Here is a 26874-nt window from a genome sequence, read left to right as displayed (position 1 = left end):
CTAAATAATTATTTTACATACCGCGTTTTTACAAATGGAAATTGGAACAGATGCCATCACTGCCTTTTTTTTGATGTGAATGAGCTTCTGGAGGTCATAGGGTTTTGTAAACCACTGAGAGGAGAATTCCACTTTAGTTGATTCTTAGGGTCCCTTTCGTATTTTATTAAAATCCTAGAAAATAAATCATAACACTTTGTAAACTGGGAGGCTCAAGTCTGCATTGTCCTCTACTGTGTTACCCAGGAGTTACACATCAGGGGTAAAGTGTAGGCTTGAAATCAGGCCGCTCTGAGTTGGAGTCTGGATTCTTCTCTCGTTAGCTGTGCGACTTTAAGCAAGTTTCTCGATTTCTCTGAACTCTGCTCAGGTTACGCAAAGAAGGACAGGCCCAGTCACCACCTAATGGGGTTATTGTCAGGACTTAGCATCCATTAAACAAATGCTTATTAAGCTACTGCTCTGTGCCAGGCACATTCTCGGGACTAAGGGAACAATGGTGGGCAGGACAGAAAAAGTCTGCCCTCGTGAAGCTTATATTCTAGCAGTGGAGATGGATGAAAACACAAATTTAGAAAACACGTTAGGTAACGTTAAGTGTTACGAATAAAAATGAAGCAAGAGGAGAGGTTAGGCGCCCTTTGGGATGGGGTGAACCCAGGAGGCCTTTCTGAGGAGGCGACGCTGGAGCAGAAACAGGAAGTGAGGACATGGATGTGAAAGTGTGAGGAGGGGCTTCCAGGCAGAGGGCACAGCCACGGCAAAGGCCCTGAGGTACCAGCAGGTGGGGTGTGTTTGAGCGACAGTAAGGATCCATGAGCTGGAACCAAGCCACAGAGGGGGGACAGCAGGAGAAAACGAAGCAGGATTTGTTTCAAGGCGGTCAGGGGTTTGGGGCCGGAACAAATAGGACCTCGTAGGTCATGAAAACAATTTGGGGTTTCATTGTACATGTGACATAAAGTCCTAAAACCGTCTCAAGAAGAGGAATGAACAAATCCGACAGATTTCTGAAAGGATCCTTCTGTGTAGCAAAGAGATTTCAGGGACACGGGTGGAAGTGACCCGGGTGAGGGGTAACAGTGGTTGGTCCAGGGTGTGAGTGACGGAGAGGGGGAGGCATGGTTGGATTTGGTGCATTTTTGAAAGTAGCGTCTATGGGATTGGATGTGGATTGTGATAAACAGACTCAACAACGATTACTTCCGTGTCTTTGTCCAGAGCACCTGGATTGGGGTTCTGCACACTTAAATTCGGAAGATGGGGGAGGGCAGTTTAAGTGTGTCAGGGGTGGCAGAGAAACCCAGAAGTCCACCTTGGCATCGTTGACCTCGAGACTCCTATTAGCCATCCATTGGGAAGTGCCAAGTAGGCTGGTGGAATCGTGAGATTGGAAACCAACAACCTGGAAAAACACAAATACTTTGCTTTTCCCTGGTTCCATCCCATGAACTGGGGATACATCTCATAACTGGGAAATGAGCTTTTCTTGACTGTTTTAGGGTCATTGGGGATCTACAGCCATTGCTGTTAACTCTTATCTTACAAGATTTTCTTCTTTGCTTTGCGGTGTGGTGTGGTTAGTTAAGAGTGGGGGCTTTTGGAATTTAACAGATGAGAGTTTTTGGATTGTCTGCAACCTAATGGCTTCACCAAGGTATTTCATCTTTACGTTTGCATTTGCTCATTTATTAGATGGAGCTATGATGCCTGTTTCTAGGACTGCCATGTAGGCTTGTGAATTTCGTGCCTTGTCCATGGGTCCCTGGCTGAGGGGGCTTGTGGAGCCTGAATCCCGACCACACTCTGCTCCCCAAGCCTCATACCTCTGTGTAGGGCCGTGCATTCCCAGAGGAAGGAACCTTTTCATTCATCCAAGGACTCCATTTGCTTGCCAAGCCCTGTATCCTTTCACAGGATTCTTGTGAGGATCATTAGAGATAATGCACGCAAAGCATTAGGCAGAGCCCCTGGGATGAAGCTATTTTATTTTATTTTGGGATGGGGAGGCGTGGCTGCTAACCTAGGTCCACCCACCCACTGAAGGAAATACACAAAGCAGTAGAAAGACTCGGGTCAGAACATGCCTTTAGTGTTTCTCCTGGATCCTGAAGACGATCCTGCCGAGGCTTTGGTTTCTGGAAGCTTGATTTCTTCCTGCCTTGTTTCTCTTGCTTTAACTTACTTTCTCACCTTTGACTTCTCATCTGCCTGGCTTTTCTACCTGCCACTTGCACCTCCCTTCTCTAGTTGCCCCTGGACTGCATGCCCCACACATCTGGCCCCTGGCCCTCTTGGGTCTTTGGTCCTGTTTACCCCTCTGAACACATCTGCTACGTGCAGGGCCTGGGATGGACCACGTCACCCCTGCCGATTCTGGCTCCTGGTCCTGGTCCTGCATCCCATCAGCCTGGCCCCGCAGGTCCTCTTGCTCTGTAGACTTCTTTATTTGGAAGCCTTTTAAACGAGAGGACTTGGCAGGGGAGAGGGAGGCACTTGACAGAAGTCTCACAGAAGAGTGTTAAAGACTTAGGGCGCTCTGATTCCCAGGAGTACTTTTTTCCCTCTGGAACTTTGGAGCAGCTCCCATCCCGTTCGCTGGCGTCTGTGTTGTCTCCTAATGTTAGGACTCGAGCTAAGCCTGATTTTCACAGCCCTGCCAGCCTGAGCCCAGCCCCTTTTCACTGTACTTTCTGGATTTGCCCCATATTAGCAAAATGTTCTTTCCAGCAGGGGGCCTTCTCTTGGCCTCCCTGGGACGGCTAAGAACTCAAGAGCCTCCTGGCCTCCGATGGTTGATCAGAGGAGCCAGTGGCTGTGTCTGCTGGCTTGTGCCCCACAGATGCAGATGCAGCCCGGTTCCTGCTGTCGGCTCTGGCAGAGGGGTGACAATCCAGCTGTTCTTCCCAACCACACACAGCGCTGGGTTCGGGCCCTGGATTGTCAGGCCGATGATGAGAAGGCAGGCTTTGGGAGGCAGGTTGAGGGAGAGTCCTGGGGAACCTGCCATCCTGTGACTGCGGCATGGGGATCCTTTCTCACGGGCACATCTGTCCTCACCGCAGAGAAGGACCATGTGCTGCAGGTCCTGGGATGGTGGGTCCTGGGGAAGGAAACGGATCAACACCATTCTTTAGCAAATATATCTGCCCCCAGAGCATGGAAATCCCTTTGCTATAGATTCTCTTCTTGGGTTTCTTTTCCAGCAGCCTTTCTGCCACCCCCTCTCCCCGCCCCGGGGCAGGTAAGGGGGAGGCACATACTCCTTAGGAATAGAGTGGGAGTGGGGCTGGAGGGGATAAGACACGGGGGAAGTCCCATCATCCAGGAAGGGAAAAGACGCTTTTCCAGTGAGGGGAGGTGGTTATAAGGAGAGAAGAACAAGCGCACAGAAGGGTGGGAGTCAAGAGGTCGTTATTCGGGCCCCTCCCTATCTTGGGGTCAAACACTCCAGATTAGGGGTGGGAGCAGAGGTGAGAGGAATGGAGACACTTAGATCTTCGGGGTGAATCCTGGTGCTCAGTGTTTGCACCTCATCTTAGGGCGTAGCCTTAGGAAACAGGTCCTATAGAGTAGCCCAGAGCCCAGCCTCACGCCAGCGCATCCTGGTGCTGCCCGGGGAGCTGACTGGGAACAGCCGAGGGAGGCGTCCAGGTACGTGGGCCCGAAATAGCGCCCCCTACAGCCCACAGCCTGCAGATCGGGCCTGGAGGATCCAGAGGTTCTCATGGACCGGCAGACCTGACGAGGCGCGCGGGGGCTGGGACCGGGAAGAGGCAGCTTGAGCTGTACGTGTCCGCTGGATGCCCCCGTAGGGCCCTGCTGGTCTGGGGGCCCGCCCAGCCCAGCTCGGCTCTGGGCAGCAGAGACCAGCGCGGGGCTCCAAGGTCGAGCCCAGGACATTCCAGGGGACAGCCTTCCCCAGAAGGTGCCTCCCTGCCCCCATGGTAAGGATGCACACACGTCCTCCTCGCCTAGGTGCTGCCTTATCAAGGGGCTGGTGGGGGAGACTTGTGCTGGAAGAGACCGTTCTGATGGGAGCTTGGACCTTGAACTGAGTGAATATTTAAGCCAAAGAGACTTTTAAAAAATCTAAAAAGACCCAGTCACCTTGAACCGTTTTGCACGTCTGAATCCAGCCTTAATCGTAACACTAATTTTTAACGCACCTGGTGAGGTTTGGTGTGAGCATTAAATGAGATACTGTGTATAAAGCGCTTAATTCAGGGCATGGCCCGTGGTCCCTGCTGAGTGAATGTCCCATCCCTTCCCTGCTCTCCAGTCTTGACCCCTCATCCCCCATAGTCCGCTCATGTTATCTCCAGGCCGAGGATACAGGAGAGGATGCTGGCAACCCAGAAGGCAAAACTGTGCTGGCCCAGCTCATGTTTCACCAGGGAGAGGACTTCACTGGCTGCCTGGCTTCTGGAGCTGGGAATTTCCGGGCTGACTTCCAGAGAACCAGCCATTATGAACTTTAATTAAAGGCTCAGAAAAATCTCTGCAGAGTCCCTGTACCTGCCCACCATCCTGTTACGGGCACCTGAATCTGTGTGCCTGTCATCTGTCTCTTGAGGGGCTGGGAAAGCCTGACAGCTTTTGTCAGAGCAGGAAGGAGGGTGCCCCACCTGCCACCGCGTCACGTGATGTGGGCTTGGGGGGTGTTGAGAGCAGCAGTTACCCCTCTGGCTGGCATGGCTACCTCCCTTCCCCCTCCCATACCCATTCCTGCTCCGCTCTGGTCTCCTGAGGATGGGGTGGGCATCACTTGGCCTCTGTCACCGCCTTGGTTTCAGGGCTGGCCACCTTGGTCTGGAAGACTTGTCTTTGGTTGGCCTTCTGAACTGCCATCAGATAAAAACTCCCCTGTCAGGGCTGCTGACAGTCTGAGCCTGAATGATATGCACGCCTGACATGGATTACATGCTGTCTTGCTTGAGGGCAAGGGAATAGGTAAGATGCCCTCCAGGCAGTCTGTTGGCCGGCAGGTGATAGGACATGTGGTGTCTCCTTAAATCATTTTAAAATCAAAATATAACGTAGATATAGAAAGGTAATGTGCAGAAAATATACAACTCACTGAGTTTTTGAAAACTGAACACACCCTTACACCCATCACCCAGATCAAGGAAGAACTTTGTTAGCTCCCGAGGTCCCCCACCCTCATCCCGTTCCCTTGTAGTCGCCGCCTTCCTCAGGCTGATGACCGTTTGGATTTCACACAGTTATTTTGTTTTTGAACTTTATAGAAATAGAATCATACTGTACAATCATTCTTTTGTGCCTTGCTTCTTTTGTTCAGATGATAGGTGTGAGACTTGTCCGTACTGTTGCGTGTTCTTGTGTTTTGTTCATTCTCCTTGCTGTATAATATTCTGTTGGGCAAACGTATCAGAACGTATTCATGCATTCTGTTGCTTATAGCCGTCTGGGTAGCTCCCAGTTTGCGGGGTATTATGAACAGTGCTGCTGTGAACTTTCTTGGTGCTTCCTTCAGCTCACAGATTCCCATCTGTGTCGGGCAGGTACTGAGCAGCGGAGCTGTAGGGTCACAGGGGATGGCCGTCCTCAGCCCTGGCAGACACTGCCAAGCCACCTGCCAAAGAGGCTCCACCTGTGCACATCCCACCAGCACCATGTGAGCATTTGGAAAAATGTGGAGGAATTCCAACGTTGGCATTTTCCCTCTTTCTCATTCTTGCTGTTCCCACGATGTGCAGAGGTGTTGCGTTGCGATTTCACCTGCATTTCCCTGATGATCTGATGCTTAGGGAAGCTGAGCACCTTTTCATATGCTTATTGGTCACTTGGGTACCTTTTTTTAACCAAGCATTCCTTCAAGTCTTTTGCCCATCTTTCTGTTGGATTGTCTGCGTAATTCTTATTGAGCTTTGGAAGTTGTTCATGTATTCCAGATCCAAGTCCACTGTGGGACGTATGTATGTCAATATGTTTCCCATTCTGTGTTTTGTTTATTCACTCACTCACTAGTGTCTTTTGATGAATAGAGGTTCTTTATTTTAATGTAGTCGTACCCTTCAATTTTTAGAGTAATATCCTGTACAACAGTTAATGTTTATTGCTTGCTGACCTGTGTCCTCGTATACCTTGCTCATTTAACTTTCACATTGACATATTTTTCAAATGGGAAAAATGAAGCTTAGAGAAGCTAAGAGACTTTCCCAAGTTAGGAAGCAGCAGAGGCCAGGTTCTTGTCCAGCCCTTCCCACTCCAGAGCCTGTGTCCTGTGATCTCTGCTGTTCCACAGAAGGTACCAGCTCATATCCATGGGCACTGTTCAACCCTCCAGTGCCTTTCGTTTGGGTTGTACATTGTTTTTCAGTTAAATTAGTTGCCAGCATTTAACAATTAGGAGAAATACAGTTTTCCAGCTTTTTTTTTTTTTTTTTCAGAAAATTGTAAGATCTGGTAATACTGGTCTCATTTTCCCACATGTCGCCCTGGACTGCTGGAGATGAGTACCTACTGCTCCCCATAGATGGACACGAGCCCTCTAGTTGTTCACTGGAGATGCTTTGGTTGGTCCTGCCTGGTCTGCTTCAATCATTCATGTTTCCTGCCTGGCTTCTCGGGGCATCTGAGTTTTCAGCCCTGCTGTCCTGTTTCCCTTAAGTGACATAATTGGCTCTTCATCCTTCTCCGTTTCATCTGTTCTTACCTTCATGCATTCTGACCTTCCTGTCTCCCTTTCCCAGGTATCTAGGCTCTGGGCTCAGGCTCTCTGTCCCCCTCTCCAGCCAGTAGCATTTTTATGGGTAAACAGAGTAGTCCGCTGCCTATGTGGGGCAGCTAGAAGAACCCCTCAAAATATTCTACCCCCTCCTTTAAGAGGTGAAGGCGTTGTATCTCCATAAAGCTTGGAATGCAAACATTTTCCTGGAAGAAGTGATAAAGTATCCCAGTAGGATTTAATTTATCAGTTCGGCTCCTTCAGCGAAAGCCTAAGAGGCAATGGTAGCGAAGATTTGTAGATAGTACAGGTTAGGAGAGTGGTCAGGGAAATCTTACGTCTCTGAGTGGATGGATGCCTCGGATGGGATGCTGTGATGGGAAAGCTTCAGAGCTGGAAAAAAGCGTGAAGACGTTGCGGGGAATGGGGGATGGATGGGTAGCTAGGTGTAGTTCTTTTAGAACTTAGCAAATTTGCCCTGGGCATGTCTCCTGCCCATCCATTTCCTTTCCTTCTCGAAATTCCTCCTAGAAGTCAGTATAAGGTGGACATTAAGAGCTGGAATCTCAAGTTAGACTCTCTGAATTTGAATCTTGTCTTTGCTTCTTACTGGTCGTGTGACCTTGGATTAGTCAACTTTTTGTACTTCAGTTTCCTCATCTATAATTTGAGGATAATAACATACTACCTCTGAGGGTTGTGAGGACTAAAAAATAAGAATATTTATAATCTTCTTAGAATAGAGCTTGGCAAATAATTAGCCCCCAATAAACATCAGTTACTGTTGCTGCTGTTGTTACGTTGGCACAAGCACCAGACACGGAGGGGTCAGGTGCCAAGAGATCAAATTCTTGCTCTGTCAGGCGCTGGCCACGTGACCTTAGACAAGTCTGTGTGTCCAGGGAGTGTCAGTGTTCTCACCTGGGAAAGATGTTGGGAGAATGAAAAATGAGGTGAAACAAGACAATCAGGATGAAAGCACCAGGCAGTTTGTGTTTATTATGTCTCATCTGTCTCCTCCCTTCTCTCTTCCCCTCTCTTCTGCTGGAGATGGGTAATGGACTAGTGGAGAAGGTGAGGTGAACACCCTTGAAAAAACAACTAGTATTATCACATTCACTAACACGGAAGATAAGGACTGTAGTGATGTATCTTTTTTCCCCCCAAGATTGGTAATTTGTGTTTTATCCTTTATTTTCTTGACCAGTCTGACTAAATGTTTATCAATTTCATTGATCCTTTGGAACAACCAGCTCTTGGTTTCATTGATTTTTCTCTTTTCAATTTCATTTTATTTCTGTTCCCCCCTTTATTATTTCCTTCCTTCTGTTTGCTTTGGATTTAATTTGTTCTTTTTCTACTTAAAGTGCAAGCTTAGATGATTGATTTAAAGCTTTCTTTTTGAGAATGAATTTATGTATATGTATAACTGAATTACTTTGCTGCACACCTGAAACTAACACAGCATTGTAAATCAACTATACTTCAATAAAAGAAATTCTAGATGAACTTAAAAAGAAAACTTTCTTATTTTAATACCAAGTATTCAATGCTATAAATTTCTCTCTAAGTATTACTGGCATTCTAAGTATAATGGCATTCCACAAATTTTGATATGTGTGTTTTTATTTTCCTCAGTCAAAAATACTTTCTAATTTTCTTTGTGATTTCTTCTTTGACCCGTGGGTTATGTAGAAGGATAGTGTTTAATTTCCAAATATTGGGGGATTTTTCCAGACAGCTTTCTGCTGTTGATTTCTAGTTTAATTCAGTTGTGGTCACGGTACAACATTTTTATTATTTCAATTATTTTAAATTTATTAGATTTCCTTAATGATTCAGAATATGGTCTATCTTAGTGAATGTGTGTTGCAAAGAATGTATTTTCTGTTGTTGTTTGGTGGAGTGTTGTATAAATGTCAATTCAGTCAAGTTGGTTTGAAGTGCCTTCTGTATCCTTACTGCTTTTTTGTACTTGGTCTGTCAACTACTGAAGGGAAGTGTTGAAATCTCTAATTTATACTGGAGGATTTGTCTGTTTATCCTTTCAATTCTATCCATTTTTATTGCATGCATTTTGATCTATGCATTTGACACATGTATTTTACTGTATGTGTTTTGGATTAGTAGGCCTTCTTAATGACGTGACCATTTTATCATTGTTTGATGTCCCTTTTTATATCTGTTCTTTGTTCTGAAGATTATTTTGTTTGTATCAGCTTTCTTTCTTTCTTTTTTTTTTTTTTTGTGGTATGTGGGCCTCTCACTGCTGTGGCCTCCCATTGCGGAGCACAGGCTCCGGACGCGCAGGCTCAGCGGCCATGGCTTATGGGCCCAGCCGCTCTGCGGCATGTGGGATCCTCCCGGACCGGGGCACGAACCCATGTCCCCTGCATCGTCAGGTGGACTCTCAACCACTGCGCCACCAGGGAAGCCCTATATTTGTTTTTGTATCTATTCTGCTTGGGGTTCTCTGGAGTTCTTGGATCTGTTTTGTTGTTTTTGATTAATTTGGGGAAATTCTTAACCAACATCCATTCAGATACTCCTTCTGTCCTGTTTCTGTTAATCCTTCTGGGACTTCAATTACGGGTATGACAGATCCTTTGATATTGCCTATAGCTCTTGATTGCTGGATTCTTTTTCCTTCTTTACTCTTTTTGCTCTTTATATCTTACTTTGGATGATGTTCATTGACTTATATTCAAGTTTATTGAGTCTTTCCTCAGCTACATTCAGTCACCTACTAAGGCACTCTCACAAAGACATTTTTTCACATCAGTTATCATTTTTTTGCTCTAGCATTTCCATGTTACACTTTTGAATTTCTGTCTCTCTATGCAAAGTCCCGATTTTCTCATGTATGTTGTCCTTCTTTGTAGTAGATTCTTCCTTAACATATTATTATAATTATTTTAAAGTCCCTGTATGATAATTCTGGCATCTAGATCAATTTTGGTTTTGTTGATTTCCTCATTTCTTGACAGTGTTTTTTTTTTTAATGTTTCTCAAGATTTTTTTTATTGAATTCTGGACATCGTGTTTGAAAGGGCAGTAGAAACTGAAGTAGATGGTATTTACACCTGGAAATGGGCTTATGCCTCTCTGTCAGACTGATAGTGAGGGGTGGAGTCAGTCCAGTCAGAGGTGGAGGTGGCTTTGAATTTTGTTCTTGCTAGAGTCCTTTTCTGTGTACCACAGACTTCAGATTCCTTCGCCGGCAGGATGCTATTACTGTATGCTTCGTGTGGGTTGTGGAGCACTGAAAACTGGTCCTCACCCTTCCCTTTCAGTCCTTTGCCACAGGGGGTCTCTCTCCTTCCCCTCCCCCAGCATCAGACTGCCAGTCCTTGTTACTTGGTGCTCAAAGCTTTTGGTGTGAATGAAAGATGGTTCTGGAAGATGGGTGGGCTTTCAGGCCTGTGTGCAACTAAGGGGGCTCTCTCTGGTTGCTACCTTACCCATGATCCTTCTCACAAGTAACCAGGTGGTGGTCATTGGATAGGATCTTGAGTGCAAAATCTTCTTATGTCTGGAGCTCCCAGTTATTCTAATCTGTCATGCTGACCTATACTCAACTTCCAGAGCCTTAAAATTTTTAGCTATTGCTTCTCATTCACTTTTTTAAAAATAAATTTATTCATTTGTTTATTTTTGGCTGTGTTGGGTCTTTGTTGCTGCACGTGGGCTTTCTCTAGTTGCAGCGAGCGGGGCCTACTCTTCGTTGTGATTCGCGGGCATCTCATTGCAGTGGCTTCTCTTGTTGCGGAGCACAGGCTCTAGGCACGCAGGCTTCAGTAGTTGTGGCACAGTGGCTTGCGGGCTCTAGAGCACAGGCTCAGTAGTTGTGGCGCACGGGCTTAGCTGCTCCACGGCATGTGGGATCTTCCCAGACCAGGGCTCGAACCTGTGTCCCCTGCATTGGCAGACAGATTCTCAACCATTGAGCTACCAGGGAAGCCCCTCCTCACTCACTTTTATGGTGACTGCCTTTCCTTCCCATGCTCTGCCAAACACAAAACTGCCGTGTGTCCCATCTTGCCTTGGAGGAGCTTGTCATTTCAGCTCACCTGGTTATCTTGCAACGTCCACTCCCTGATGGGCTCACGAAAAGTTTTGATTTAACAGATTTTTGTTGTTAGGGTGGAAGCTATATTTCCTGGAAGTGTCTTTATCCTACGTGGAAGCAGCATTCTGGTGGTGGATACATAGATTTTATTTTTTCCTCTTATTCTCTGGTCCTTCCATCAATGGGTGGGCTGGGTTCCCATTTCCCTCTGTGGTTTATATCAGAGGCTCGTGAGAAATAGAATATACGTCTCCTCTGTGGGTTGTATTTTTCTCATCAGGTATCCATAATCAATATTTATCTAAGGGAAAAGGAAAACCCCTTTTCAGAGGCTTTATGTGGTCATTTACTAACTTTATGAAGTGGGGAACAAAAAGATGTGGGTTAGTACCTTTTCTTTTTAAAAGAAATCATTTTTTTATTTTAAAAGTAATTCATGAACAAAGTAGAGAGTTAAAAAATGCAGAAAGATAAAAAAAAATAAAGAAATAAAAACCACCCATAATCCCATCAGCTAAAGAAACCATGACTCATATTTTATCGAATTTCTTCTAGTCATTTTTCTATGAGTGTATCTTTGTTGGTTTGTATATATCAGTATACATGCCCCAAAATTTGTGTGTTTTGTTTAAATAAGCTAGTTTCAAAAAGGTGTGTTTTTCTGTGGGTTGAATACTATGGCACTCATGAAATGCTGATATGTTATTCATGTTTGTCTGGTAAAGATGCCAAAATGTGTGGCATTTTTTTCAGTTTGCTGTTAGGGCTGGATTCCTTCTTGCAGCTACTTTACACGAACAGCCAGGACAGGTGTGTATATGTGATTCTAATGGAATGTGATTCATTTCAGAAAAGACCAGTTGCTGATTCCTTGTGCTGAAGTCCCCTGTTCCCCATGTAACTTTGGTCCCTTTCCATTTTTTTCAACCCATTCTCAGGTTTAGAGCAAACAGAAAGAAGGAAACTCTATGATCTTCTCAGTATGTTTTGTTTTCTTCCTTTTCCAGAAAGTATTTTGGAGAAAAAATTGGACTGTACTTTGCCTGGCTGGGGTTATATACATCCTTCCTCATCCCATCATCCGTCATCGGGGTCATCGTGTTTCTTTATGGATGTGCAACGATCGAAGAAGATATTCCCAGGTGAGTTGGTTTTAACGGAAAAGGCTCAGTTCTCACTTGTCAGGCGTTTGGAGTTTCACCCCAGTTGTAAGTACATTGTACATTTCAGACGCCTCCTTCCAAAGCCTCACCCTTTGTCCTTCTCCTTCCCACTTTCCTTACCACGCAGCAGGTCACTTGTCACTTCCCTCTTGAGAGGTCTGGGAGCAACAGATTCTGGGAACAGCTCAGAGCCACGCTGGGTGTGGCCACTTCCTTTCCTGGTCAAGCTCTTCTCCAGGACCAGGGTCTGATTGGGCAGGGTCTGAAAACTGATGAAAAAGAAATCATGACTGAGAAAAGCTTTTTTCCCCCTCAATTTCATGATTTTTTCCCTTTGGTTTCCCAGATGACCCAAGGCAGGAAGTGTTGAGTGGTATTGGATAGAGATGGCATCTATGTGGTCAGACGCTGCTGGGATAAGATGCTGTGAGGCTGTCTGCAGAAGCAGGCAGCTCTGGAGCTGAGGAAGCCTCAGCTCTGGCTCAGGATGTCAGAAACTGCAGGAGGTGACAGGCCCCGTAGCGGGGCTCTTGGGGATCCAAGACATGGAACAAAGGTTGATCCTGATGGAGAAGAGAGATCCTACAAAGAAAATAGGGACTTAAAAAGAGCATCCTTTAGGACTGAATGTGTTACCTAGTAGCTGTGTGACTGGGTACCTCACTCCCTGACTCTTGGTTTCCTTGGCTGTGAAATGGTCATAACACCTACTTCATGGTGGTGTTGTGAGGACTAAAGTAGACAGCGTCTGGCACACAGCAAAGTATTAATAAATTATTGTCGAATGAATCAATATATGTGGAAATAGAGTTTGAGACACTTAGCCAATATTTAGAATTTAAATCTCTTACCATCTCCAGAACTGGCTTTGCAAACGGAAGCATTCTTTATGCATTTCACTTTTTTTTTCTTTTGGCCATGCCTCGAGCCATGCGGGATCTTAGTTCCCCGACCAGGGACTGAACCCGGGCCACCTGCAGTGGAAGCGGGGAGTCTTAACCACTGGACTGCCAGGGAATTCCCTCATTTGTGTATTTTAATACTCCTTCAGTTGCAAGTGATAGAAATGCATGTGAACTAACATACACAGAAAAAGGGAATTTATCCTCAGGGTTTCGGGGGGCCCTCAAGGGACCCAGTGGCAGGCACATGGCTAGCCCAAGGGACTATGGAAATAGGGGCTCCTTCTGTTTACTGCCTGTCTCTGATTATTTCTAGTATTTATTTGTTTCATTGCAGAGTTTCTCCATTGGATGTAAACACTGCTGCTTGTAGCTCATGGGTGTCATCCCTGACAGCTTTATACTTGATTGGTCCCAAGTGAAGGAGTCCTGTTGACTCCTTTCGGCTTAGGTAGAGGCTCTGGGTCAACCAGTTGTGGCTTGGGGGCAGGATGACACTGTGCCAGCAGGGATGCTCCCTCAGTAGCCCGGGGGATGGGGACACTGGGCAGCCTGCGGGTGTCCACGACAGTTGAGGTTAGGGATGGGGGAAGTCGGGGCCACCCCGAAGAAACGGGCAAGAGCTGTGCTCTTTGAGGAAAGCGTATCCACCAGTGGCAGGAACCAGGTGATCTTCCATTATGTCGCTCTATAGAAAAGCTATTGCAGGTTAGGGACACTGGAGATGGCCGTGTCAGTAGTTAGAATAAAGCTCAATACCTTGGTATGAGAGACAAGGGTTTGGATATGTTTGTGTGTAAAAACTGTGGTGTCATCCGTTCTGGGTTCGGGACTGGCATTCTGGGACCTTGGTCACAGGAGCTGTGTTTTCCGGGCTCCGCCTCATGCAGCATGAAGGAAGCACGAGCACTTACCAGATTCCTGGTCTCAGCTGTACCAGGCATGGTGCTAGGTGGTTTCTGTGTGCTGTTTCTTTGATCCTGTAGAGATCAGTGTTGTCAACAATAGGTATTCTCACCTCAGAGAGATGGAGACCTGGATGCTACCTGAGGTCACTTGTCCAACTTCAGCAATTAATCATTGTCAGGGTTGGGATTTGAGTTCCACCTGCTCCAAGGTCTTTGCTTTTTCCAGTAAGCGGTGCAGTCTTCCTGAGGGCCCTTACCCTCCCCTGCAGCCCAGTTGCTCCAACCGGCCCCACCTGGTTGAGTCTCAGAAAAAACGGCTCAGTTGCCCGGTTGGGATCCCTGGGGAGCTGGCCCTCAGGTTGATCCAAGCTGGGGACTCCATACCATATGCACCTCGAACCAACTCAGCGCGGCGGGTAGGGCATCTGTGTGCTGGTTTACATCAGGACTTAGAACTTGTGCCCTGGTTCTCCACACGGGAATGCATGTGACAGTGACCACTGCGGCTGGAAGTGACCATGGTCTACACAACCTGCAAAGTCATTTATCTATGCACATGTGTGCACACTCAGGTATGTGCAGGTTTAGATGCGTGTAAAATGTGATCATTACCATTGCAGACATCCTGGAGTGTGTGACGTTTTACGAGCTGTGGATAGCAGCCCATTAATGGATTATAGGATCAATTTAATCGTTACCTTTTTTTTTTTTTTTTTTGCGGTACGCGGGCCTCTCACTGTTGTGGCTTCTCTCGTTGCGGAGCACAGGCTCCGGACGCGCAGGCTTAGCAGCCATGGCTCACGGGCCCAGCCGCTCCGCGGTGTGTGGGATCTTCCCGGACCGGGGCACGAACCCGTGTCCCCTGCATCGGCAGGCGGACTCTCAACCACTGCGCCACCAGGGAAGCCCTAATCGTTACCTTTTAAATGAACTAGAATTAGGACAGAGTAGAATCAAATATAATATTGGTAGTCATCACGAGAAGGAAGTATCAGAATTATTTCATGACAGTTAATTCAGTGATATAAGTGTTTTGTGGGGAGCGGGTACGTATATACTCACATACTGGAATCTGTGGTAAATTTTTTTAAACTGTTTTATAACTTTCTATAACAAAAAAGTTTGAAATTGGCTGTTATAAAATTTGAAAGTTTGGTTGCCAGTTTTTCAGAGTAGGGTGTGGCAAATCAGAAACGTGGAAATAGAAAAACTTACGCATACTATGAAGAAGGTTTTGAGAACTGCCCCTTAATCGTAATTGTATGTCTATCAAAAGTCCAAGCTCTACACCTGGCAAAAACTCACAAACTACCAATCCTCATCAACAGAGGAATAGCCTCTAAGTCCCAATACTGAATCCAAACAAATAGTACTCTTCTAGGGTCTATCAGCCACTCCTAAGCATGATTAAAAACTTGCGGGGCTTCCCTGGTGGCGCAGTGGTTGAGAGTCTGCCTGCCGATGCAGGGGACACGGGTTCGTGCCCCAGTCCGGGAAGATCCCACATGCCGCGGAGTGGCTGGGCCTGTGAGCCATGGCCGCTGAGCCATGGCCGCTGAGCCTGAGCGTCCGGAGCCTGTGCTCCGCAATGGGAGAGGCCACAACAGTGAGAGGCCCGCGTACCGCAAAAAAAAAAAACAAAAAACTTGCACTCCTCCTGGGATTATTTTAAAGGTTTCTAATTTTGGCATTAAGCCTGGAATTTAGTATCTGTGTATCACTTTAGAAAATGCTTTATTTTGAAAACGGTATAGATCCACAGGAAGTGGTAAAGATAGAGCAGAGGGCCCAGGGTACCCTTCATCCAGTTTCCGCCAGTGATGTTGTCTTATGTAACTGCAGTACAGCATCAAAACCAGAAAAGTTACATCATGTGGAACTTTAAATGGTACCTTGTATCGCCAAGAACTTTGATATGTGAGACACAAGCGTCACTTGTAAATAATAATTCCATATGTGCACGATACATCTATAGAACCTTCCTTGACTTAGCCAGGGGTTGGTTGCATTTGTTCTCCATTTGCTTACACGCCTAGGAAAGACTGGAGCATTTTTTTAAAGCTGATTAATCTAAACCATATTTTCAAAAATTGGTTAGTTTAGATCTGAGACCTTAATAGCAGATGTTCTGTCTGAATTTCCTGAATAATTGCCTCCCTTTGTGGCTAGTACAGCCCTGTGTCGCCTGACCTGTGAGCAGTGGGTCACTCATTGAGAACACCACCCACTCTGGGGTCTTGGTTCACCTGATGGTCAGCCCATTCATCAACCTTTTTCTGCTTCATAGAGAAAATGATAGATTGAAGAAATACACCACTGCATTTATAGCCACTGTTACTTCGAACTAGGAATCTGTGGTGAATGCAGCTAGTGAATGACCCAGACCTGACTTCAGTTCTAGGGGAGCTTCCCCCATCTTTCAGCTTGTCTAGAGGCAGCCTCTTTCAGAGACTATAGAATCCTTTTAATGTCATCCTAAGGCAGAATTTCTCCAGAATTCTGTTCAAATTGCTTGCATCAAAAAACCCAAAAGATGAAACAAAAACCCCCAACCCAATACATGTAGAGCATTCTGACTTCAAACTTAAAAGATGTGAGGAGTATCCATGTACCATGACTGCCATTTTGTACAAATGATTGGCAGTTGACTGCATTCTAATTTTAAAACCAATAATGTACACAGCCCTTACGTTTCAAAGTGCACCAAGTTGGTGGCTAATACTTTTTTACTCCTGACTTTTTAGCATTGACTAGTTTTGATTGAGATTAGGTGTTCTAGGATTCCACCCCCTTCTATGTGTAAAAAAAAAAAAAACCTTCCACAGCAAAGGTATGAGAACTCATGTCTTCTCAGAAATGGCTTAGAAACAAAGCTCTTTACTAGACTTTGTGCAGACCCACTGTTTTCCACGTGAGTCTGTTTTCTAAGAGGTACTCTCCTCTCCAAAAGCAGCACTCCTCCACCTGGCAGCCAACATGTGTCTGACCCAGAAGACTTAAAATAAACCTTACTCTCCGGTTACCAACAAGCGCATGCCCAGGTGAAGCTAGCACGGCTGAACTTATTATTAAGAAATTACTATTTAATATTGTCTATGTGAGCGAGTCGCCGCTCTTGACACTTGCCAGTGGAGAGCTTAGCGGCGAGTCAGTGGAGGAACTGGGATTTATCCTCGGAGACCTAGAGTTTCCATTCTCTCACACAGAAGGCCTTCCGTGCCGTGGCTCATTAAAAACAAGCCTGAAAGCTGGGACTTGACAGACAGTGACAGCCCTCGGTGAAACCTTTCGACTGCTTAGCGATGGGGAGCTAGACGCAGGCATCCTGTCGGGTTCTGGGTTTCATCTAATCCCGGGCTTCAGCACCCAGGTACCAGCTCCCTCCGCCGGCAGTAGCCTCCGACTGTACCGTGCTCGGTAGCGCCCTCTGCTGCCTGTTTCCGGAGGAAACCCAGCTGTGGTTTCAGCCTGGGATCCCCTGCGGCCCCATCACTGTGGCTCCAGCTGCTCTGTGAGAACAGCCAGTGCTTCATTTTCATGAAATTGCCAGTTCTCCACCTTTTTTCCCAAAACCATGAGCTTAGACATTTACCCATCCCCCAGGGGGAATATTACACACCAGAGTGATGAGTTCATTCATTTTTCCTACCAGAATGTAGTGTGGAGGGTTACTGGGGAAGCCAGTTAGGGCCGAGAATCCTTCGGTTCTTATTTGCAAGCACTCTGATGAGCCTAAATTTATTGGGCCCAGCTAATCACCTAAGGAATGAATGGAATTTCAAATATATTCATGAGTCCTGTAATAGAAATACACTGAAAATAGGTGAGAATATAGGTGATGGTTATTTGACTAGTTCTTGGTTCTCCAAGTATCTTGGAATCTAGACTTTGGAAGAGTTTACCTTATTCTTCTGGCCTCCCTCATCCCATTTCATGGTTACGATTATTCTTTTTTTTTCTTTTGCTTAAATTTTTTTTTTTTTAGAATTTTTATTGGAATGTAGTTGCTTTACAAGGTTGTGTTAGTTTCTGCTGTACAGCAAAGTGAATCAGCTATATGTATACATTTATCCCCTCCTTTTTGGATTTCCTTTCCATTTAGGTCACCACAGAGCATTGAGTAGAGTTCCCTGTGCTATACAGCAGGTTCTCATTAGTTATCTGTTTTATACATAATATCAATAGTGTATATATGTCAATCCTAATCTCCCAATTCATCCCACCCCCCCTTTCCCCCTTGGTATCCATACATTTGTTCTCTAGGTCTGTGATAATTCTTATTAAGTTGAGGTTACTAATTCCCTTTCTACAAACGGTCACGTGGCTGATGCACTTAGAAATGGGCTTCCAGCCACCTGACTCCATTCTTTTTCACATGGCTTCTCCTTCCAGAGGAAGGAATTGTGTTGGTTCAGCCGCACACTCGTGTTGGTTCAGCTGCACATTCGTGTTTGTTCCTCTGTGTGACCAGCCTTACTCACTGATGAGGCAGCCCATGCTTGAATGAGGACAATGGAATCTAACCTCTGATGGGTGATTTATTCACAATTGTTGATGCGCCCCACCAGCCCCATAGACTCAGCACATTTTGAATGGACTTTATGTGGCATTGTCCAATGAACAGCATCTCTGATAGATGGTCACTAACTTTCTGTTGGGCCACTTTTAGTGACGGGGGGCTCCATACCTCCAAAGGTAGCCCATTCATTTTTTAAGACAAGATATAAGAATAACACTTCCAAAGGGAAGAATCCAATTCCAACTCTCTAACACATCTCGCTGTTGGAGTTGATAAGCTCAAGCAGGGATTCGGAAGTGGGAGCTGTTTTGGGGGTGATGGGCTTGGGAAGGGTCCTGCTGGAGCCCCCCTGACCCAGCAGCCTCTGTCTTCTGCAGCAAAGAGATGTGTGACCAACAGAATGCCTTCACCATGTGTCCCCTGTGTGACAAGTCCTGTGACTACTGGAACCTCAGCTCAGCCTGTGGAACGGCGCAGGCCAGCCACCTGTTTGACAACCCTGCCACTGTCTTCTTCTCCATCTTCATGGCTCTGTGGGGTAAGTTGTCACCATGAGGCTTGCTTCTGTGGGGGGGTACCTTTAAATGGATACAGTGACCAAGCTCTAAAGCCCGTATCCCTCGGTTTACTTCCTTAGTATTTGGTCCTTATATCTTAAAAAGCATTTTTAGGGACAATAGATTTCTCTCCTTTACTCATACATGTGAATAGAACTAAGAATATCCTCCGTGGCTTTATATATATATTTTTTAAAGAGATAGAGTAATGTGAATCTGGTATTAATCTCATGTAGGATTTATTCGGAGATTGAACCCATGCATACTTTGAAAACTCCTAACACACTCATAGGTACCTCCAGGTACATCTCCTAAGACGTGGAAAGTCCTAGATGTCATTTGGTGTCACACTCAGAGTGGTGGGGTGACTGCCACAGTCACGGAGTTAGCTGGGGGTAAAGGTGGGTCCAGACCTGGTCTCTTGCCTCCATGCTCAGTGCAATTCCCGGAACAAGGCGAGTGTAGACTGCAGAGATTTTACTTAATGCCAGAGGGATGTTTTCAATATTCTCACCAAAGGGATCTGTGAAGGAAGGAACAAATAGTTCCTTCATTTTCCTCCTCCTCCCTTCCCCCCAGAGTCTTGGGGTAATAAACTTTCTCTGGGCCACAGCTATCTGACTATAAGCACACGCACGCACACGTGTACACACACACACTTCTATTCTTACAAACTGGGATAACCTGGAATAACCACCCCGCGGTCACTGAACATTTCTAAGAAGACACACCCACGGGTATTAAGGAAGGGACCAAGGGGATATGTTTCAGCCCGTTGGGAGTAGCAGCCTGCCTTTCACTCATCCATCCAGTGCAGGCCCTCATCTTTCCCATCGGATTACAGACCGGCAGGGCCACTGTCCTGCTGCAGAAGCTGCTAGGTTTATCCGTGATTCCAGGGGGCCTGGAGGACACACCAGGATGGGGCCGTGAGTCACACATCCCGGGAGTGTGAGCAGGAGAGAGGCGAGGTGTGTTCTAGCACTGCTGCCAGAACTGGTCCCAGTGGCCTCTGTCCCCTGCGGGCACCTCTACATGGGTGGAGACGGAACCGAGCTGGAAAGATTCCCGCATGACCAGGCCACCGAGGAAGGTGTCCAGCAGAGACTCTGTTCTCCCAGGGAGAAGGACCACTACCCAGGAATGTGGGCAGCGTCGGCCCACAGAATAGAGGCAGGGAGTCGGAGGACAGGGCACTTGTGGCCGTGTAGCTCTGGAACTGTTCACAGGAAGGGTCAGGAGAGCAAACTGAAGTTGCAGCTTGTGGCCCAGGTGGTGCCAGGCGGCTGGCTCTGTGCCTGCTTGTCAAAAGGCGGCGTCGGGCCTCCCTGGTGGCGCAGTGGTTGAGAGTCCGCCTGCCGATGCAGGGGATACGGGTTCGTGCCCTGGTCTGGGAGGATCCCATATGCCGCGGAGCGGCTGGGCCCGTGAGCCATGGCCGCTGGGCCTGCGCATCCGGAGCCTGTGCTCCGCAACGGGAGAGGCCACAACAGTGAGAGGCCCGCATACCGCAAAAAGAAAAAAAAAAAAAAAAAAAAAAGGCGGCGTCTTGTAATCACCCCAAATCCATTTGAACCGATTGGAGCGCAAGATACACACTCATGCTTTGATATGCTGCACCCCTCATTCCCATGAATCTGTCTGGCAGATATTACTGTGACTGAGCAGCTGAAGCTTCCTGACTCTGGTCCACAGTCCCTCAAGACCTCTCCTGGGATGCGTGATTCCTGGTCATGGGGAAACTTGGTTTTCTGCTGTACCTTCCCTCCTCTCTGCGATGGATGAATAGATACCTCCCACCCCTTGTGAGGTCTGCGACCGTTTCACCACCCCCAGCTCCCCTAACTTCCTCTCACATAGCATCAGTGCAGGGAAAGCAAATACGGTGGGATTGTGTCAGCGCTTCCTGGCTTAGGGTTTGATTTTGTTATTTTAACAGCCTTGCTGTGTGTTTTATGCGATTGTGTATTTGTTTACAGCAACCAAGATCCCCTAGGCATGGCTGCCTACAAATTACAATTAAAAATAATAGTAAATGTTTCTTGTTAGATGTTTACTATTATTTTTAATATGAACAGACCAATCACAAGCACTGAAATTGAAACTGTGATTAAAAATCTTCCAACAAACAAAAGCCCAGGACCAGATGGCTTCACAGGCGAATTCTATCAAACATTTAGAGAAGAGCTAACACCTATCCTTCTCAAACTCTTCCAAAATATAGCAGAGGGAGGAACACTCCCAAACCCATTCTACGAGGCCACCATCACCCTGATACCAAAACCAGACAAAGATGTCACAAAGAAAGAAAACTACAGGCCAATATCACTGATGAACATAGATGCAAAAATCCTCAACAAAATACTAGCAAACAGAATCCAACAGCACATTAAAATGATCATACACCGCGATCAAGTGGGGTTTATCCCAGGAATGCAAGGATTCTTCAGTATACGCAAATCAATCAATGTGATACACCATATTAACAAAACTGAAGGAAAAAACCATATGATCATCTCAATAGATGCAGAAAAAGCTTTTGACAAAATTCAGCACCCATTTATGATAAAAACCCTGCAGAAAGTAGGCATAGAGGGAACTTTCCTCAACATAATAAAGGCCAAATATGACAAACCAACAGCCAACATCATCATCAATGGTGAAAAACTGAAACTGTTTCCTCTAAGATCAGGAACAAGACAAGGTTGCCCACTCTCACTGCTATTATTCAACATAGTTTTGGAAGTTTTAGCCACAGCAATCAGAGAAGAAAAAGAAATAAAAGGAATCCAAATCGGAAAAGAAGAAGTAAAGCTGTCATTGTGTGCAGATGACATGATACTATACATAGAGAATCCTAAAGATGCTACCAGAAAACTACTAGAGGTAATCAATGAATTTGGTAAAGTAGCAGGATACAAAATTAATGCACAGAAGTCTCTTGCATTCCTATACACTAATGATGAAAAATCTGAAAGTGAAATCAAGGAAACACTCCCATTTACCATTGCAACAAAAAGAATAAAATATCTAGGAATAAACCTACTTAAGGAGACAAACGACCTGTATGTAGAAAATTATAAGACAATGATGAAAGAAATTAAAGATGATACAAATAGATGGAGAGATATACCATGTTCTTGGATTGGAAGAATCAACATTGTGAAAATGACTCTACTACCCAAAGCAATCTACAGATTCAATGCAATCCCTATCAAACTACCACTGGCATTTTTCACAGAACTAGAACAAAAAATTTCACAATTTGTATGGAAACACAAAAGACCCCGAATAGCCAAAGCAATCTTGAGAACGAAAATTGGAGCTGGAGGAATCAGACTCCCTGACTTCAGACTATAAAGCTACAGTAACCAAGAGAGTATGGTACTGGCACAAAAACAGAAATATAGATCAATGGAACAGGATAGAAAGCCCAGAGATAAACCCACGCACATATGGTCACCTTATCTTTGATAAAGGAGGCAAGAATACACAGTGGAGAAAAGACAGCCTCTTCAATAAGTGGTGCTGGGAAAACTGGACAGGTACATGTAAAAGTATGAAATTAGAACACTCCCTAACACCATACACAAAAATAAACTCAAAATGGATTAAAGACCTAAATGTAAGGCCAAACACTATAAAACTCTTAGAGGAAAACATAGGCAGAACACTCTATGACATAAATCACAGCAAGATCCTTTTTGACCCACCTCCTAGAGAAATGGAAATAAAAACAAAAATAAACAAATGGGACCTAATGAAACTTAAAAGCTTTTTCACATTAAAGGAAACCATAAACAAGACCAAAAGACAACCCTCAGAATGGGAGAAAATATTTGCAAATGAAGCAACTGATAAAGGGTTAATCTCCAAAATTTACAAGCAGCTCATGCAGCTCAATAACAAAAAACCAAACAACCCAATCCAAAAATGGGCAGAAGATTTAAATAGACATTTCTCCAAAGAAGATATACAGAGTGCCAACAAACACATGAAAGAATGCTCAACATCACTAATCATTAGAGAAATGCACATCAAAACTACAATGAGATATCATCTCACACCAGTCAGAATGGCCATCATCAAAAAATCTACAAACAATGAATGCTGGAGAGGGTGTGGAGAAAAGGGAGCCCTCTTGCACTGTTGGTGGGAATGTAAATTGATACAGCCACTATGGAGAACAGTATGGAGGTTCCTTAAAGAACTAAAAATAGAATTACCATATGACCTAGCAATCCCACTACTGGGCATATACCCTGAGAAAACCATAATTCAAAAAGAGTCATGTACCAAAATGTTCATTGCAGCTCTTTTTACAATAGCCAGGACATGGAAGCAACCTAAGTGTCCATCAACAGATGAATGGATAAAGAAGATGTGGCACATATATACAATGGAGTATTACTCAGCCATAAAAAGAAACGAAACTGAGTTATTTGTAGTGAGGTGGATGGACCTAGAGTCTGTCATATAGAGTGAAGTAAGTCAGAAAGAGAAAAACAAATACCGTATGCTAACACATATATATGGAATCTAAGAAAAAAAAAAAGGTCATGAAGAACCTACGGGTAAGACGGGAATAAAGACCTAGAGAATGGACTTGAGGATATGGGGAGGGGGAAGGGTAAGCTGTGACAAAGTGAGAGAGTGGCATGGACATATATACACTACCAAACGTAAGGTAGATAGCTAGTGGGAAGCAGCCGCATAGCACAGGGAGATCAGCTGGGTGCTTTGTGACCGCCTAGAGGGGTGGGATAGGGAGGGTGGGAGGGAGACGCAAGAGGGAAGAGATACGGGAACATAGGTATATGTATAACTGATTCACTTTGTTATAAAGCAGAAACTAACACACCATTGTAAAGCAACTATACTCCAATAAAGATGTTAAAAAAGTAATAATAGTAATGCCTGTCATTACATGATTATTATGATCAGTGGTGCTGTGCTGGGTGGGCCTGGGCCAGGGCCCAAGCTTTCCAGGGAGAAGGTTAGGAGAATAAGTGATTCTCCATGGAGAGAGAGCGATGGGGCTGCTGGTAGGGCGGGAACAGGGGTCCCTGAGACGGGTCAGCAAGACCCGGGACCAGCAGAGCAGTCAGGCCCAGCTCCTCCAGGGTTCTGGCTTCAAACTCCAGGGAACTTTGGAAAGAGGGTGAAGCCCTATTGAAAAGTAGGGAAGGGAGAAGTAAAGAGATGAGGTTAAGGACAGTGACTTCAGGGTCAGGCAGTCCTAACCGTGGGTCCCAGTCCCGCCCTGTGCCAGCCAACATGCCCAGCCCTGTGTCACTGAAGTCAGTCCTCTTAGCCAAGGTGCTGAGTTAGCCTGGGATGGCGTTGGTCCTCCACCTTGGAGCATCACTGTCCTCATCTCTCAAGCGGGTGAAGTGATACCTGCACCCTAGTGTTCCCGTGACCGTCAGTGGGACGTGCATGCCGAGCACTCCGAGTGGTGCCTGGGCGTGATTCCCACCAGGAGCTGTGAGCTGCCCTCCGTGGCCACGACGGTCCTCCGTGTCCCCGTGACTCCCCCTCAGTGACCCTGTTGCCCCGTCCTCTGTTCCCAGTCTGACTTCTCTCCTTCACGGAGACCTCGGTCTGTGTGCGGAGCCCTCCTCAGTCACTGAGAAGAGGGCAGGAAAAGGAGGGGCGTACTCCTTGTTCGGAGACCATCCCCAGGCCAAGGCCAGGGTCGGGAGGTGGGGTACCCATCCGACAAAGTCTCAAATCCCAGGGAGAAAAGATACAGATCCGTGTACCACGATGTAGCTAGCATAGCGCCAGGTGAAACAAATGTAGCTTTAAGTAACCATACGTTCAGCCAGCAGGTGGGTGTTTGTTTTGCTCAGCCCGGTGCTGTTTCCAGGTGAACAGAGGCAGGTACGAGCCGAAGAAGAGTTTGCGGTCCTGTTACTATGCTGCAGACCTGTGTGGCAGCCGACAGTCCAGTGCGGCGGGTAGTGGAGGGCGCCCAGGCTCTCACCAGGGGTGGTGTAGAAAGGTAGGGGTGGCCTCAGGGACTGACATGCCCCCGCCTCTTCCAGGGCACCAGATCTAAGGGTGTTAGGAGTGCAGAGGAATGGGCGCCTGGGAGGCTGATCTTATGGGACTCGGTCAGGAAAGGATGAGCTGGTCAGGAACGGAGGAGGGCAGCCCTGGAGGGTAGCGTGGTAGAGGGGACAGTTTGCAAAAGCTGGGGATGAAGAGGACAGCGAGGCGATGCCTGCATCAGCAATGCAGGTGTGAGGTGTGTGCTGACAAATGGTGGGAAGAGATGTGGACAGATGGGCTGGGCCAGATACCCAAGGTCCCTGTATCCAGAGGGAAGAGTCTAGACAATAGGGACCCATTGAAAGTTTGGGGGGACTGTTGGGATCCTCCCTCTCCCTGCCCCTCTGTGCCGCCCAAATGCCATTGCTCTTCAAGGCTCAGCTCAGATGCTCTGGCAGCTGGCACCCTCTCTTCTGCATGCCCACAGCCTTTTATCTGGGTCATCTTAAGGCCCTGATCACATTATACCTTGTACTGTAGTTACGTAAAATCTCTTCTCGTAGACTAAACAACTTGAGAGCAAAATCCACATCAGATTTACCTAATCTTCCTCACGATGTCTAGAACGTTGTTTTGTATATTGAAGCTACCTCAGGTCTAGTTTTTTTGTTTTTTTTTTTTTTTTTTTATTGGGAATTCATTCAAGCTTGCTTAAATAATAAGAGATTATAAGAAAGTAAGAAGCAAGCTCATGGATGCAGGAAATTAAATATAGCCAGGCCCCTAGGCAACTGGAGCGGGAAGGAGGAATCAGAAACCTCTCTCCTTTCACGTGCTGCATGGTTCGTCCCATTTCTGCTTCTCTTTGTGTCTCTTAGTTTCAGTTTTCAAAAGAGAGAATCCGATTGGCCCATGAGTGGGCTCTGGGTCAGGTGTCCAATCCTGGCATAAGAAGCCATGGCTATAGGGCGGAGGGGGCTGGTTCTTTCTGGAGCACGTTGGGCTGCCCTTCAAGGGCTGTGGGTGGAGAAGGCAGGCTAACCAACGTGTCGGGACGGTAGGCATTCAACGAGTCTTTGCTAAACAAATGGAAGAATGAGTGAATGGCCCTTTAGGGAGATGTGTCTTCCAGCTGCATGCGGGATGGGGGGCGGGGCACTGAGACCCTGGACTCAGGTAGAACGACTCGGAGATGTTACATAACCGCAGAATGAGGTGATGTGGGCCCAGAGAAGGGAAGTTGTGCTGGGGACAGAAAGATGGAGAAAAAAGTGAGAGGGCTGAGGAAGGTGCAGGAAGAGGGAGCGTACAGGGAAGACGAGGTTTGTCAAAAAAGACCACAAACCATCAAACCCTTCCATTCTTCCTTCCTTTATCCTTCTGTTCTTCCTTCATTTATTGAGATCAGTGTTTACCCTTTTCTTATAACGTAGAAATAGGGAAAGGGTGTGTGTGTGTGTGTGTGTGTGTGTGTGTGTCCCTTTAAATATATCTCTTGGGCTCTCCTGGATGTGGAGTATTTTCAGTTGTCCCAGATAGAAGTTGGGGTTGGGGAAGGGAATCAATGCTTTAAAGCAAGTCCCTAAATTTGAAATTTATAAGTTTATCCTCCCTTGGGGAACCCTGAGGGTGCTCAGAATTAATAGAATTTTTTCCTTTCTTTTTAAGCTACCATGTTTCTCGAAAACTGGAAGAGATTACAGATGCGACTGGGCTACTTCTGGGATCTGACTGGCATAGAAGAGGAAAAAGTGAGTTCTCTTTGGGTCTTTGCTTTGCTTTGCCCCTGGAAATAGATTGTCTTGAGTGAAATAACTGCTTACATTTGCTATCACGGCAGCCAGTCACCTGCCGAGTCTCGCTGGGGCCCCTTTCCTAGCTTGGCTCCATGGGCCAAGCCAGGGTTGATAGGCACTGAGGCCGAGAGTTGAAATCCTCTCTCCCCTCTTGAGCTGTAAGACTTTGGACTTGATGGGTAGCCAGATGTCCTTGTGACCCTCTCTGGGAAAAAATAGCATGAGAAGCAAGCCTCATGGTGACCTCGAGGTTTAACTCAACATGCTTCTAC

At 46.2% G+C, this 26874-nt stretch overlaps 1 protein-coding gene across 2 annotated transcripts in view; it reads left to right on the top strand.

Moving 5' to 3' along the window:
- Positions 1 to 26874, top strand: part of ANO2 (anoctamin 2) — a gene marked incomplete at both ends in the record, with an annotated part of 339298 nt that overhangs the window by 152727 nt on the left and 159697 nt on the right. For both annotated transcript variants that reach the window (XM_081247877.1, XM_081247876.1), the window contains 3 exons: positions 11768 to 11902; positions 18630 to 18790; positions 26475 to 26557. In XM_081247877.1, the coding sequence (XP_081104003.1) occupies positions 11768 to 11902; positions 18630 to 18790; positions 26475 to 26557 (379 nt within the window). The remainder of the gene's footprint in view (positions 1 to 11767; positions 11903 to 18629; positions 18791 to 26474; positions 26558 to 26874) is intronic.

This window comes from Mesoplodon bidens, assembly GCF_964165515.1.
Source record: "Mesoplodon bidens genome assembly, chromosome: 11".
Lineage (NCBI taxonomy): Eukaryota > Metazoa > Chordata > Mammalia > Artiodactyla > Ziphiidae > Mesoplodon > Mesoplodon bidens.
The sequence above is the reverse complement of the archived record's forward strand: the minus strand, read 5'-3'. Positions and strand labels throughout refer to the sequence as shown.